A 17246-nucleotide genomic window follows, 5' to 3' on the forward strand; every position below is an offset into this window, starting at 1 on the left:
TGAAATGTCATCATGTTAATACATGCACGGTTATACGTTTTAATTCTCAAAGATGATGTCTTATTAAAGATCAAGGATTGAAGATTGATATAAGATGCATATCTTTTAATAGATGAACACTACAAAATTAAATGTTAAAAACAATCAACATCTACACATGTGTTTTCCTTGTGTTATTTTTCATTTAATAGTTATATAAATAATACATAAATGCTTGATAGATATATGATTGCACAAATTTATTAATTAAATGTTTACATTTTTAACATTTGATATTATGACAGTAGAACATTATCACTATTATGACATATTATTAACTATGGTATATACAATTCTTTCCATTCATGACAATAAATGAATGAGATATGTACACAAAGTCACATGAAAACTACGATAATTTTAAAATTTATGGTCAAATATCAAAAAATGTGACGAAATAAACAAAGATTAAAATGTTTACTCATCAATGAAGTAATCATGGATAATTTTTATCAATAATAATAATAGGATAAATGGTAACAGTTACTGGCCGCAATTAAAAAATACTTAATTTTTTTTTTCTTTCATTTTTAAAAGCAGTTTAAATACTAAAAAAAAAATTTGGTTGCACAGTTGCTTGAAGTAAAATCTAAAGGCGCATATAAATTAATAATAGATTAAATGCAAATTTTATTAAAATATTTTTCAAATTTTACAATTGCATAAATTAATAATTAAATATTAAATAAATTACTTATATTTAATTTGAATATTTGATTTATTTATTATACTTGATATTCATGCGTAGATATTTTGACATTTTATAGGTAAATTCATAGATTTGGCAATCTAATTAATCGATTTCATTATTTATTATCATTATAATTTATTAAATATGTTGTTGCATAAAATGCTGAATAGTTAATAGAAAACGGTATACAGAAATCAGTCATTTTAAAAAAAGTATGCATCGATATATATGTATATGAATGTGAGTAGGTATGCATTTTGAAAATTACTTTTACAAGCGTCTCTAAATAATTTTCATCCTGTATTTAAAATTTTTATTATAATTCATCGACACCTGTTATAAAGTCAACAGATTGAAGACGTCATTTTCACAATAATTATTTAATGTAATCCGATTAAAGAATAAAGCATTGACCAAAGATAAAAATACAAAAAATTATAATTATTTAAATGCTTCTGGATATTGTATTCTATCAAATGCTTTATCTTTTAATAGTATATACAGATTGTATAAATTAATTGAAAAAATAAAGAAATATTTAATTAAACTATACGCTGGAAATTTTCGCTAATTTAATACTAAATAATAATTATATTTACTATTTATTAATTGTATTATTCATTAATGACAGTGATAATAATTAAGAACTATCTATATAATGCTATGTTTTCTGTTTGTTTATACAGAACTAAACAAAAGGTTCTTTTTACAATATCAGTCTTCAAAGACAAGGATTCGTGCTGAGCAAACTTATTAAGTTTTTTTTTTAAAAACCTGTATTTAATATGACTACGAAAAATTTTATATATATATATTAATTAATATTTTACTATTTCATTATTGCTATGAGTATTACTGTTTGAAATTTTATTTATAATTCTGAGTTTCATTGTGTTCAAATGCAAGCGTATAAATACATAACTTTCATGGTCATATGTAATACAGGTGCTGTAATTAATAAAAAACAGTGTTTAATGAGTAATGGATGAAACTGCTATCCCAGCGTATTTTTTATAATCAAGCTTTAACAATGAACACTTGTATATTTAACTCTAAATAGATTGTTATGAAATTCAGGAATTCATTTTTTTTCAATTCATAATTTTCAATCATAAGAAATTATTTAATTTATGAATAATTTTCAATTTTAGTTATGTCTAGATAGATATACCAATTAGGGATTTGATTACTGTTAGTGATTACATTGAGTCTAATTGAACATAAACTTTCTTCATAATCACTGCATGAACAGATTTGAAATCGATATATGTTTAATCGACTTTTTTTTCTTGTTCAATGATTAAATTGTCGTATAATTATTTTCAATAATCAAAAATTTGCAAAAGTAAAAAATTTCAAACGAAAATCAGAGAAACACTTCTATTAGAGAGTATGTTCTGATGTTCAAAAAAATTTAATCATGATTTTAAACATCATCAATGATAAATAAATTTTTTCATAATTAAAGTAACATTTTGTATAAATCAAAGCCTCATTATATCGTTAACTGGTAGACTTAATTAATCATTTTTTATGTAATACAACCCTGTATTTCATAATTTTATTTTAATTTTTGATACATAATTTTTCGCAACGAAACCTTGCTAATTAAACCTAAAAATAATTATTCCTACGACATTTTTCAACGTCTAACAGGTGTACTTCGTGCATATGACCGAGTACCATTTGGTGGCGACAATTCTTTGTAATAACTTATTCTTCTTGCTGCATTAATTCTTGGATCTATTTCTAAAGAATCATTTTTATCAAGGGGATTTGATTGTTGTTGTTGTTGTTTTTGTTGTTGTTGAACAAAAGTCGGATCCTGAAAAAGAGGCATTCGAGTCCAGAATCCGAGAACGGATGACGATCGATCTTGTTTTTTTCTATCGTTTTGGTATCCTGAAACCACCCTCTGAGGTGATTGTTGTCGATTCGTTCTGTAATTTGATGCGACCGGCCAATAAGGTGGTTTCATCAACAAATGATATGCCGGTTGAGAATACTGATGTTGGTAATTTTTTTCCTTGAAATCATTTGATGTATGGATACTATTAGCTTGCTGAGAAGGAAATCTTACATAATTTGGCTGGGTTTGGGGCTGGGTAAAGGTAGGGAATTTCACATGATCTCTATTTCTTATTGGATAGAATGCTGGACTCTGATAATTTGCATAATCTTTTCTTTTCAAGTCAAAATTTTTAACTGAATCTGATTTCTGACTATTTGCTGGCTTCAGTACAAATCGATTATTATTTTGAACTGGATATCGATAATTTGAATAAGCTTGAGGACCTGCGTAATAATTATAAGCATTCATTTGTTCTACAGATGTTGAAGGAAATTTGAATGCCATTTGCTGAAGATTAAATACAGGCTTCGAAGGCTTTTGTTGAACATCAGTATCTATTGATTTTTGAGGCATAAACATTTCTGCAGTATTTGAAGAAGATGCTGTCATTGTTTCTGATGGTTTAGAGTTTAATATCTTAGAGAAAATTTCAACTTCACTAGTATTTTGAGGAGGAATTATATCTGGTGTCATTGATGATCTTATGGTGGGTGTTTTCGGCGACATACTTTCTTTTTCCATTGCTTCTTCAATACTCAGAACACCTGGACTATTATCCATTAAAGATACTTGATTTACAGTTGGTATTGGAAAAGTTGTTAATCTTCCAGTACTTTCTTCAGTAGTAGTTTCGTGCAGTGTAGTACTCCATGGTGTTGTTGCCTCAACAGTACTTAGTTTATCTTGATATTTATTGTCATCAGGATTTTTCTCCAAGTCATTTTTGTTATTTGAAATCTTTTTTTCATTGTTATTGATATTTTTATCAATATTTTTGTTATTATTATTAATATCTTTATTGATTTTATCAATATTTAAACCCACTAAAGTTGTTTCGCGGATAAAATCTTTACTAACAGTAACTTCTCCAGAAATTTTACTTTCATTTTCTTTATTTTCTACAAAAGTTGTCTTAATATGAGGAAACTTAGTGGGAGAATAAGTTACCATTGATCCTGCTTCGCTGTGTTTCAGAATTTCATCTTCATTTTCTGTCGATTCTTCGTATTCTTCTGTCTGATCTTGAAAGACGTCTTCTTTCTCTGTAGTATATCCTGTACTAGATTCTGTTGTATACTCATTACCGTCATCATAAACTTCAGTTTCAACTTCAGTAGAATTTTCTAATGATTCTGAGACATTTAGAATTAATTTTATCGGTGGTAAAGTTGTTGAAGGTTCTGTAGTTGTTAGTGGAAATTTAATTCTAATAATATCTTCATTTACTGATTCATTATTTTTCCTTTCAAAATTTATTTCAACCCTTTTTAAACTGACATTATTATTTATTTTAATATCGTCTGTTAAATTCGCTATGGAAGAATTCGTTGGAGGTAATAAAAGAAATAAAGTCGGATGAATAGAATCTCCAGATGAGTTTGATATTTGATCAGTATTATTGACTTTATTTTCGATTGTTTCTCCAATATTTTCTGTTTTATTATTATTATTATTATTATTATTATCATTTTCAGATTTATTGGAAACTTTGTCATATACCGTTTGTGATTTAAAATCGAGAATGTCAGAAAAATTCGAATCTATTTCTTCAACGAATTCCATGACAGGAATCAATTGTTCAATTCCAGTACTTTCATTTTTCACATCCTCATAAATTGTCAAAACAGCCTCTTTCTTATCATCTGGTCTCTCACTTTCTTTTTCCGTATTTTCTTCTTTAGAAAGTGAAGGTTTTTTTTCTGAGTTTTTAGTATTTTCCTTTTTTGTTGTTTCTTTGTGATCAGTATCAACAAAAAGAGGAATGTGAACTTGGAAAGGTCCTGATGATGCTGAAGATGTATCGGATTTTGGTGGTGGTGGCGGTGGTGGTGGTAGGTTTCCGAAATTAGCATACATTGCATTTAAACGTTGAAGAAGAAAATCAATGTGTGCTTCTTGGTTTATGTTTATATCTTTCACACATCTGTTCATTGCATCTGGTTGGTAACCTTCAGCACATGCTTGCAAAGGTGGTGCAATAAAAATACTTTTTGGTGTTATTCTCCGTAAAAGACTAGCGGAATCAAGATTTTCACCATTACTATTTCTCTTATCGTTATCAATAAGCAACCACGCTTGCCATGCTAATTCACTGGGATTTCCAACTCCTTCAGTTTTAAGTTGTTCTGATAAAGGTTTTCGACGATTTTCGTTTTCTACTGGTGCGCAACTGGTGATTCCAATGGAACTGAAGAAGCTTAGAAATCCGATTATAACGAACATCATGTTGAGTTGCAAATTTGTGTGTCTTTGAACAGAGCCCATTTTGAATAATTTTGTTTTCACAAACGAAGCAGTAATAGTGCTTGCTAATTTGATGATAGGCAACCTTCCTAGACAATTTAGAAGCACCATTGAGCAAGTTCCTGTAACAAAGAAAAATTAAAAAAAATATAAGTATGGAAATTAAAAGTATTGGAATGTTTTGATAATAATGAGCTATTGTTTGGATAGAGCGTAGGAAATGGAATGGATGTAGCATAAATCATTGATTATTTTTATCGATAAATTAAAATCATTAGTAATGATGACAGATGATTCATAGGTTTTTAAAGGGTGTATATATCGACATTGCTATCAACTTGTACAGGTGGCAATACTGCTATTTGGAAACACATTTATTCATTTTTATGGTTTATATCAGCGATTAAATCAAATGATGACTCAATATCATTAAAAAAAAACATATTGATAGATTGAATAGAATTCTTTAAGAATTGAGTCAAATCAGATAAAATTTATGAATACTAACTAATAGATTTAAATTTGGGCTACTGAAATATTTTTATTGTTGCTCAGTTGGAAATAAAAATGTTGTTTTCATCAGAAAATATTATTCAAGTGATTTATGTACCATTCAAATATGTGGTTTTGATATTTATAAAAAGCACGATGTACACAGTGGACAAATTAGAGTGATGGGATGCTACTTTAGATTATTCTTTATCCTCTATTATTTTCCATTTTCAGGGAAAATAATCTAAAAGAAAAAGAACAATCTAATGCAACCTCTTCTAATACTAAAAGCTGATGTTTGAAATTTTTTTAACAAGGTTAAGCTGGTTTAGTCGCATATTTTACATATGGTTGGTATATGCTAAAGTTCTTGAAAGCAGTAGGATTACCCAACTGAACTAAACGAGCGTGAGAATCTAGGTAAAATATTCTCCTAATCATCAACTCAGTAATGTAAAAGTCTTTTTCAAAAGAGAACGCTTTTAGCTTTCTAATGATCTCCGGATTCATTGCGGTGCGGTGCTTTTTGTGAGTTATTAGAGTCCAAAATCAAAAGTGGCCTTTTTACTTTAATAGTTACTAACCGACCCGGTAAAAATCGCACCACTTTCTTCGAAAATGCACTTTACAGGACACAGATTGAACTTTTAGATTAGATAGTTTCAAAAAATTTCCTTCCACCTTAATATTCTCACACTCTGTAAAGATTGAAGGTTCTACCCTTGTTTCCCTTCGCTTTAATTTTACTAAAGTGTTTGCTGGGGATGAAAAATTTAATATTACGTGTACATGAATATGTTTATCAATTGAAATCTCTAAAATTGTTTGTAATTATTTAATTCTATAGTGTAAAAAATAGACTCACGAGATTAAAGTTACTCACGGAATATGGTGTATTAACTTGGAACACAGGAAAAGAATGGAAGTAAAAGCTATTTTTTTAATTTTATTTATTTTTTAAGCTCATCAATTCTTATCATAACAATAAAATTGATTTTCATTTTAAATTGATATAAATCCACTGTCATATTTTCCAATATCCTCGTCAATTTCACATTTGTACTCAGAATTCAGTTTCCATCCTTCAGGACAATCAGTACCGAATGTCTTCTCTTCATTATCTACTATTTTCCTGTGATTTCTACCATTTCCCGATGACTCATCGTAATTCACAGAAGCCGCATTTGAATCATTTAAGATGACAAAGATGAGCACAATAATCAATAAAATCTTTCCTCGTAGGTCCATGGTATTTTCAAAAATAACAAATCGATAGTCCTTAAATGGTTAAAACATTTGTTATTCTTTCGATTTAACAAAATATAAATACAAAGAAAATGATGATTAAATACTTATAGATATTTTTTTTTATTACAATTTTGACAAGCTCTTTAGATAATGATGTATTTCAATGTAAAAGGTTATCAAAGGATGTTGTATATTACTGTTTAATGTGAATATTATCAAATGAAATATGCGCCTACTGTGAAATAAATTTAATAAATTTATCAAAATACTCTTCATATGTATATTAGTAATTTAATAAAATTCTTAGAAATCTATGAGTCTTTAAATTATCACTTCCTCTTTTGTAAGTTAATTCATCATTTTGTCTAAAATAAAATAATAAATTTATTACCTTTGATTTGTTTCAATATAAATAATGAGTTCTTGATTAGAAGTAAACAGGTGAATTGATATTTTAAAAAATTTGAAGTAAAAAAATCAATGACACTCGAAGGAATTCAATCATTTAACTACCGTAATTCATTGATATTCATATATATATGTGTGACATGAAAAATATATAAAATTTAATTTTAGTGATATCAAATTTTATTGGTCTTTCATTTCTTCTGTGTTTCATAATGTTATTTTAGTTTGCACATTAAATCATAATTAACATTTAATGCACTTGTTAAAATATGTTACTATTCTTTCAAAATGTTCTTATCAATATCTTATCTGGTTTTAGCTCAATTAGTTTAATGTTGATACAAATGAATAAATTATGTGCGCAATATTTTTGGATGAAGATTACTATAAAGTCAAATTAGAAGGACAAATTCAAGTTGATTACATCAAATTCCTTCTTATGTTTTTGTATACGCTTTTACTTTCAAGATAAATAATGTTTTTTATTATTTTTTAACAAGAGATCATTGAATTTTAAATGATGTTAAAGTTAATTTATTTATTACTCCGTATGTTTGGTTAAAAAATCAATAAATAGTGGAATCTGTTGAACAAACAGGATTAATCAAAGCTATCTTCAATTTGAAATTTCCGAATATTGCAAAAATTCTATTGTAAAAATATCTCTAAACTGCAGAATAAATCTGGGATTTATCAAAATACCTTACTTCATCTAGTGGAATTTTTTCTTAATGATATTTTAACTTGGTATAATTCTGTATATTTGAAATAGGAATTTTCAGTTCTACTTTTGGCCATAGTAAATTTATTAAAAATGTTTCACTAAATCTTTACTCACAATTTTTTGATAAACTCTTCATATTTAAATTCTTATTTATTCTAAAATAAAATATAATGTTCTACAAAATCTCTTTTCTTATTTCGATTTTTTTTTCTGAATAAAATAAAAATATAAAACAACCGTTACACATTAGTGTCTAGAAGAAATAACATTGTATTATAGCTTTTTTATCAGTCTATTTGACTCCTACATGCTTCTTGTTCTATATCCAACACTCTGAACTTGAATTATTTATTTTAACTCAGATCAAACCAATTGTTTCTCTACCAATCAACTAATCACACTGATAAACAGCAAAGTTTCCAATAATCTTTGTTTCAAATATTTATCTAACGAATAAAAATTGCAAGAATTTTTTTCTATCGATAAAACACATTTAGAAAATCAGAAATGTGTTTCCTCATTTATTTTTATTTTTCTTTCTACAAATTAAAAGTTATATAAACTATAAGTTTTTACTTTAGTTTGTCAAATCAAAATTACACAGAAAAAGTTTACTTCAAAAATAAAGTTCGTTTGAGAATTGAAATAAGATCTACATTTATAAATGAATGTGTAAATTAAATAACAAACTTTAATAAAGTTATTAATTTATATTTCTATAATAATTCAATAATATTTTTACAATTAATAAATTAATTGAAATTGTTTTATTAATTATTAATACAGAGATTTGTTTGTATAATTTTCAAAGTCATTTGGATAAATTCTACAATTATTTCATTTTCATGAATACAAATAAATTACATAACAATTTAAATTACGTTAAATCATCATGAATTGAAATTTTATTATGAATTTATTGAAAAACTGATCCATTATCATCACCAACAGTACCAGGTAAATTGTCAGTTTTTTCACTGTCACTACAATTAGGACTTTTTTTGTCATCAATCCGACTTCCTGCTTTGAATTTATCTTTATGCTCCTCTAATTGCTGTTTTATCCATTTTCTATCGATTGGTGAAGCATTCAAGGCACCCAAACATGCAAAGAATGCTAATACTCCCAAACATAACAAATGAATCCACTTCATTATTATATTTTTGAAAGAAGAATGTTATGATAAAATTTTTCCTCCGTTGAAACTGCTCTATTCTATTGATATAGAATTAGATCGATTTTTAAAATAAATGTGTTCCTTTTTGGGAAATACTTATGACAATTGAATAAAACTCGATCAATTGTAGAAATGAAACGACTCTGGTAGAGACTAACAGTCGACTGATAATTCACTCAACATTTCTTGTCTTTTTATACTTCTTCCTTATCAATTCATGAATATTAAACATTAAAAAATTGTATATTTTATTTATCTTCAATATTCAGCTCTAATGATGGTTATGAATATTTATTATCAATTATTGGATTTTAATAAAAATAATTTTACTCATGAAATTCATTCAGTCATCCTAAAAATTTTTTCAAATTAATTCATTGTTTATAAATTACTAGTTTATCGTCACAATTAAATTCTCACGTACTTATTGGAGTACTACATTGTTATGCAACAAATAGTTAACTAATTTCTATTGATGATTATTGATTGTCATGTTGGTTATTTTTTAACGTGATACATTTTTATTTAATTCTCGTTGTGAAACGAATATTCTGTTAAGAACAGTTAACAAAATTATTGACAGTAGCAAGAATGAGGGTGTTTTAATTAAAGTTAAAATATATAACTTGAAACTTTGACAATGAGTAAGTTAGCATATGTTCATAATAGCTTCCGAGATACGAACTTTCAAAGTGAATGAACTTTACTAATCTTAGAATACGTAAGCATTCATTCAATGTTTTAAAGCATACAATTATCATATAAGTAAAGACTTTTGAAACTGTACAGAAAGAGTTTAAAATTATTCTTTACATTATACAGTTTTATTGCATTTGTTAATTTTTTTCTCTACACTAAAAGTTGATGTACTTCAATTCAGAACTTTTTTTTTATGCAATAAAAATTCTCAAGTAAAAAAAATGATGTTATTTGAATGGAAACTTATCATATATTTTTTTCAATATTTTATGTAAATTGCAGTGAAACGATATTCAGACTTTGAGAAAATATGACAGAGAAGCTGAAAATCAACATTCAATTGCTCCATAATATATCACGATGGAGATGACTAATACATTATATCAATCAAAGGACTGGGAAATATGAGTTTATAATTAACTACGAAAAATATTTGCTTTGGTTGTACCAATCTACAGAGACGAATGGTGATTTCAAAATTTCCGGTGAATATTATTACTCAAGTATTGATGAGTGATACTAGTTTTATTAACAACTGATAACGAGCACTGGTTGGAATTATTTACTCTTGCATTAAAGTTGTCTATAATTGTTAACTTATTGATTACCCTTAATATTACGTGATCAATTGAAATTCTTTTTCTAGAATATTCATCACAATGATTACTTAGTTAACCACTTTTCTCATTAATTAAAATACCAATTATCAATATATTTTTCTTTGAAAGTAATTTCTAAATATTTTGAATTCTCATTGACTCATTATTTAATATTAAAAACTTCATGTTCAACAAGAAATAAAATTGATACTCTGATGATCATCGACAAAGTGTCATCTTTTTAAAAAACTTTAATTGATTATTAAAACAAAAATATATCTATCTGTATTCTATAGCAATTATTAAAAGTCAATGTGAATTGAATAAAAATAAGTTACCAATTATACATTCGAATAACTTTTTACACATCAATTATAACATTTATGCATTGTTATTCAATGAAATTGGATTTAAATTATTGGAAAATATTTTCTTTAAAGATTTAATTATTTATTATCGATTACATAACAAGCCGAGTTCATGCACCATTTGGTGATTTTAACAATTCAGCATAAAAAAAATCTGTCCCACTTCGTCAACAAGACGAATTTTAATTTAATATTCAGCTTTATACAGGCCGCCTTGAACCTAAAAATCGCACTAAACTAACACGAACTTTCAAGTGTTACAGATAGAGCAAAAAAGAGAAGGAAGCCTATGACTGGCAAGCAGCCAAACAAACTGTGAACGTGTTCTGGAATTCTCTTTACTGAAACTGCTGTCTATTGCTTTTGTACTGAACTGTTTGGTTGTATTGGTCTCTTCGTTGCTCTTCCTCACTTCAAAGATCTGATCATCGACTCCTCACGGATTGTACAAACCACTTCTGTCTCTATTTTTCTCATTTTCCTTCCTTCTTTCGACGTGACCGACCGATATCACCGCACGTGCTATTACACATTTCTATACAATTCCTCTTCTTGTGCAGTAGTAGATACTACGAGGTTCGCATAACAACTCTTTGACTAGACATTTTTAGTGCTTTTTTATTTACATATTTCTGCTCAGTATGCTTCACATTTTTGGTTAATAGTTCAAAGATCTTTTTTATATCATTTTTGTTTATTCAAGATCACGATGATTATTGAACCTTCAATTTGTCATTTTATTTAACTTATTCTAACAATTAATTCATGTTGATAGAAATGAAAGTTTTAAAAGAATCGAAGACTATTCTCTTATCACCACCACTACTCAATCTTATTTTGAGAACATGATTTAAATTTAATTATTGAATTCAACCCAATAACACTATTCCCCTGATCGGATTTAAATTCACTCGACAGAAGAAGAAATTTGTCAATAGAATTATTCACATAGGATTTTTTTCTATGGAATAATAAAAATTTTTTCAAATATTAAGCAAAGGTTAAAAATTTTATTGGATGTTTTTTTTTTATTATCAATTTCCAATCTCTTCATTGAACTCTAAAATGTACAAAGGGATATAAATCGTTTTAAAGCTTTGATTCAATAGAGAAAATGGTTTATTACGTAGTACAATCAATTTTAATTACGTTGGAATATTTATAAAAATAATTAAAAAATATTTTTCAAAAGCTCAGTTAGTTTCATCCTGAAATCACTTCAGCGATATTCTCCAACGAATCACCAAACAGTATCCGCAAAATATTGAAACAATTCACTGTCTCGTTTTTTCAGAAGAATTCCAGAATACTTATGTAAAACATATAACAATAAAACTCTAAAGCACTTTCAAAGCTATTAAAGTGAGAAAAAAAACATGATGGAAATTCACTTTAAAAACACTCTAGTGGTAAAAGTTTTAGTCCTGTTATATTACGTTAGTTTAGCCGTTACGTAGTTGAGAACCACATGGGAATATCCTGAAAGAATCCTTCAGGGCATACTCCACTCAAGAATATATACTGGACGTGTAAAAGTGACCAGGAAGATGAAAAGCAAGTGGATAAATTTAACAGAAGATTGAGAGGCCTCAAGGCATTCTTACCTTGTCTCTCACTTCATTCACTTTCGTCCTTCACGCTCAATCGCCTCCCTCTCCAATAATACAGAATATACAAACACTCTTATCTTCATTATTTTCTTGCCATTATAACTTTAGTCATTTCGCCAGGAATTTATTTTAATTAGAACAATGGCGCCATTGTCAATTTAAAAAAGGTAGATTGAATGTTACATCATAATAATGAACACATCAATTTTTTTCAACTGTAAATTCAATTTTATAGAATTATTATCAATTTTCAGATGCAGATGAATTATTTTATTTAATGTGGCATTAATTAATATTAACATGAATTATTGAATTTGAATAAAAAGATATTTATCAGTCACACCTTTTACTGCAATCATTTCGTTTTTATTATGACAGTATTTCGAAGAGTGCATTATATTTAACTGCAAGTTGCTTTTAACTTTTTATACCAATGTGCTTTTGAGCTTTATGTCTGTATTTGATGATTTTTTCAGCGGTTAGTCATTTATGATTATGCACTTTTCTCATCACTTGGTAATTGTTTACAAAGTGTGTAAACAGTTGAGCAACCAACGAGTCAAAAACACATATTGAATTTTGTTGGTTTGATTGACAGTTTGGATGTAACCAAAGTTCAACGATAATAGAAAGATTCTGAATCAAAAGCTTTTAGAATTGGTCTGTTGAAAATATGACACACATAGTTGTTGTTAGTGGTTTCAATGAAATTGAAATTTTTTTTTTCTTTTTAATATAAATTTTTTTACAATCTGTCTATATACAATTCTATTTGATCACTACATAAATATGCTTTTAGATCGATCCTTTTATTATTCTGTTATCAATAAACAAGAAATTAATAATAAAATCTTATTTGTATTTCAGTATTAATTAAATTATCAACATTTTGAAATTTTATTCATTGTAATTATTTTTAATAAATATTTTAATTTGCATGTGGATTAAAAACATTGTTATTGTTTTTTTTTTCAATTATAATTTTCTTGGAAAAATGCACTAACATTGTAATATATTTTTGATTATTTCATTAGAGAAAAAAAATATAAACATGCTCGTATTCTTTTTCTTTATCTCCGGAATGACTACTGGACAAAAAACATTTCTCAAATAAACTCCGGTTATAAAAAATAATGGTTTTATATAAATAACAATCTCAGTTCCGGGTGTATTTTCGTTCGTTTAAGTTCAGTTAATATAAGTTAGTGTTTCAGTGTATATTGGGTAGTCTCAAATAAAGTTTTGTGACTGAAGGATTCTAAAAATAAAATATAGACCGTATTTTTAATGATTTTCATGGATTAAAAAACATAGTAAAACACGTTTATAACTGTGTATAAATTTTTTTGCTTTTTTATTATAGCAGCAGGTATTGTATGTAATATATGATGTGTGAATGCACTAACTTGCACGTGACTGTTGTTTATAAATGAAAAATTTATTCAAAAATTCGAGTCATTATAAGATTATGCAATTTTTTAAAGAAATATTTTTAGTATGAATAAAAATATATTTAATAAGATAAAAAAGATTTATTTATACGAAAAATAATATTTTTGTGATCGTGAACTTCTAAAACAGCTGGAAAAAAATCCAAAAAGTTTTCGACCCTGGGATTTCGATAGTTTATATTTAGAAAACCATGTTTTTTGGAGAAAAAAACATGAAATCTTGTCATTTATTTTCTCCTGTTATTCGTGTACTTATGAGATAAAAATGATTTTTTTTTATCGTGAATCTCTAACGCCTTATGTTTTATCCTTATGATTTATAGCAAAACATATTCCTTTACTTTCTTCCTCGGAAATACTTTTTTTCGTTATTGTTGATGCTCTATCTCATTTTGAATCATTCATTCTGAAATCTCAACTATTGTCAAGGGGTTAAACACTTTCAAACGTATATTAGAAAAAGAGCACAGAAAATTTTTTTTTCCAAATAAAATGAAAAATTTTATTTATAGGTACTAGTGTATATTATGAATACCAAATGAAGAAGAAAGATTGAAGCTTATTTTTAGATTAAAAATAAGAAGATTCAGCGAATAATACATCATTTTGATTAAAAATATTAACAAATTACATCCATGCACTTTAGTGAATTATAAATAGTTTATTTTAATATAGTAGTCTACTTTGTATTATTTTTGAAAATCAAAAGTATGAAATAAGTAAAAGATCAACGAAACAGCCCTCTTGGAAAGTCCAACAATTTAAAATATATATTTTCTTTAGAAATATTTTAATAATGCATAAATTACATAGCGCTGATATAATATTTGCTTAATCAACTAAATGTTCAGGATTAATTTCAATTTTAGAGAATACTCTAAAGCATTCTTTAATGTTTTAATGAATTATAATATTGAAAATTTAATAAAGGAATTTTTCTTGATTTTCATCATCACAATTAATCATTTATATTAAAACATCAAATAAAATTAATTTTGGAGCAAAACTTTTAACTTATTCCAAAAAATCCTTAGTGATTTTAATTATTTAAAAATAATTCTAAACAATAGATAAATTCATTGAATTGATTTTAAAATTCAGATTCATAGTCGTTAACTTTAAAAATCAATACATAAACGTTTGATTTATGAAAATGAGTTGGTGGGTATTTATTTAAGTAGGGAACCCAAATATCCAAAAGTGAGTCAAAAGTCGTCGCTTTACAATAGGTAAACTGGTAAATGGCTATTAGGACCCACCCCGGTGAATGTTCCTTTGTTATTGTCTCTTCCCTCTTTCGGAATATCCTTTGCTTCTTGCATTAACTCCCCTTGGATTTCTCTTGACTTTTATCGGCTACACCAGGTTCCAAATATTGTAAAAGCGAATTGGTCTATGCTACACTTGGTTTTATACAACATAAAGAATATAACAGCTAAAATAAAATAAGAAACTCTCAAATAACCTTCGATTCTTGTCCAGTCCTGCGTCAAGGCTTTCATCCGCGGGTTTTCCCGACCACTCTCTCTTTCTTTATTTCTTCTTATTGAAAGTCACTTGCATTCTAACAAGTGTGTTTCAGTAGAAGAGAAAAATATATAAACAGGTGTACGGTCATATAATTATACAGTTTATGATGATAAAGTGACTATCGTGGTTGTTTTTTTTCCTTAAATTTCATTAAGAGGTCATTTGTTTAATTTGACTATTAAATATTTTTGATTATTTATTATCTACAATATTTTTTGTAGATAACTGAGGAAATATAAAGATAAAATAATTCAGTTAATTTTCTCGATATTTATTTTTGTAGAATGCATTTTGGAATGGAATAGTTGAAGCTTGAAATCGCTTTACATGAACTTTTTTGGATTTTTTCTCATGTCGGAGCTTTTAAACTTAACAAAGAATAGAGTTTCATTTTTCTACTTTATTTGAATTTTTTACAGATCAGTAGAGAGTGATAAAAAATATGCATTTTAAATCCTAGACTTCTAGCAAAGTTCAAGGTGTCAAATGCATCTTAACTTATTGTAGAGAAATCATTTTTTTTGTACATAAAAAAAATTATACAAATATTTTTAACACTAAGAAATTTCACTCCGATCTAAATTGAAGTTCCTTTGTCTCTGATTTAAGTCTAGACTATTATTTAATAAACATCAACATTTCCTTGTTTTTTTTTGTTTTATTACATCCATTATTGAAACATCGACAGCCCCTGTGAACGAGCTCATTTACTTGTTGAAATTTTATCATTTTAATTTTATATTATTTTAAAATATATTAATAAATTCATCTAGCCTACTGGTTGAAAATAGACTTTTTAGACCTTATGAATACATAATGATTTAATAATGAGGAAATGAAATAAGGACCGTTCAAGAACAGCAACTGATCATAACAATAAAATATTAATTACACTGATATGAATAATAGAAATTGTTGTTAAGATTATTATTAAGTAGATTAAAATTATTACCCTACGAATGAGATTACATTATTATTATCATCATCATCATCATCATCATCATTCTTTTCTGTTGCATGAAAAAAAAATTATTCAACCTCGAGAAAAATTTTTCCAATATCCTCAATCAGTCTTATTTCATGGTACGTAATATTTTTTACCGCATATATGTGATAACATCATGCCAGTTTTATTTATAAGTCTCAAATAATACGAGATTATTTAAAAAAAGATATCCTGCTTCTGTTAAATAATTAAATTTGTAACAGAGCCAAATTATATACATAAAAGTAAAATATGAACATCAAGTGTATGAAGCAATGTGAATACGAGGATAAATAAACAAATTCTTTTGCAACTAAATATAAGAGATAATGATCAAATAAATATTATTCAGAAAGCTTTATTATCAACAGTAAGTATGCAGTGTTAATAATTTAATAATTACGATAATAATGATAAAGAATGGAAACAAAAAAATTGTGTCAGTGCACATTGAAATGCAGAGATGGAAAAAAATGGTGAAATAATGTTAACCCGTGGATTATTTTCGTTTTTCGAGAACTGAAACCGGCTCTGAAAAGAGATTAATATAATGTTGAGAGCATTGGCTTCTACTGACAAAAACATTCCTGCTCGATGAGTTGGTATAAAATGATACTATTTAATTCTCGTATGCATTCTTTTTATGTATATTTCATTTTATAAAGTAAAAGTATTAATACTGTATGTTTACACCACCATACATTTATTAATGACCTAAACCTAACATTCTATTACAAGTTTTTCATAGTTTAGTAATTTTTTAATAAAAAATCTTCTCCTTTTCTATTCATTCTTATATTTATGATTTATTAATAATTATAGCATAGATTTATTTGTAAACACACCTTTATTTTATTTTTTTTGTGAGAGACCTGACTTAGGGTCGGGTCAACAAGTCGTTTGACTCGTA

At 26.7% G+C, this 17246-nt stretch overlaps 1 protein-coding gene across 4 annotated transcripts in view; it reads right to left on the reverse strand.

Moving 5' to 3' along the window:
• Nucleotides 1-786: 786 nt before the first annotated feature.
• Nucleotides 787-17246, reverse strand: part of LOC118065785 (uncharacterized protein DDB_G0286591-like) — a 50790-nt gene continuing 34330 nt past the window's right edge. For all 4 annotated transcript variants that reach the window (XM_035081294.1, XM_035081293.1, XM_035081292.1 and 1 more), the window contains one exon: nucleotides 787-5167. In XM_035081294.1, the coding sequence (XP_034937185.1) occupies nucleotides 2373-5156 (2784 nt within the window). In that variant the 5' untranslated portion in view covers nucleotides 5157-5167 and the 3' untranslated portion in view covers nucleotides 787-2372. The remainder of the gene's footprint in view (nucleotides 5168-17246) is intronic.

This window comes from Chelonus insularis, unplaced genomic scaffold, assembly GCF_013357705.1.
Source record: "Chelonus insularis isolate UGA/USDA-ARS -01 unplaced genomic scaffold, ASM1335770v1 contig_323_pilon, whole genome shotgun sequence".
NCBI classification, from domain to species: domain Eukaryota; kingdom Metazoa; phylum Arthropoda; class Insecta; order Hymenoptera; family Braconidae; genus Chelonus; species Chelonus insularis.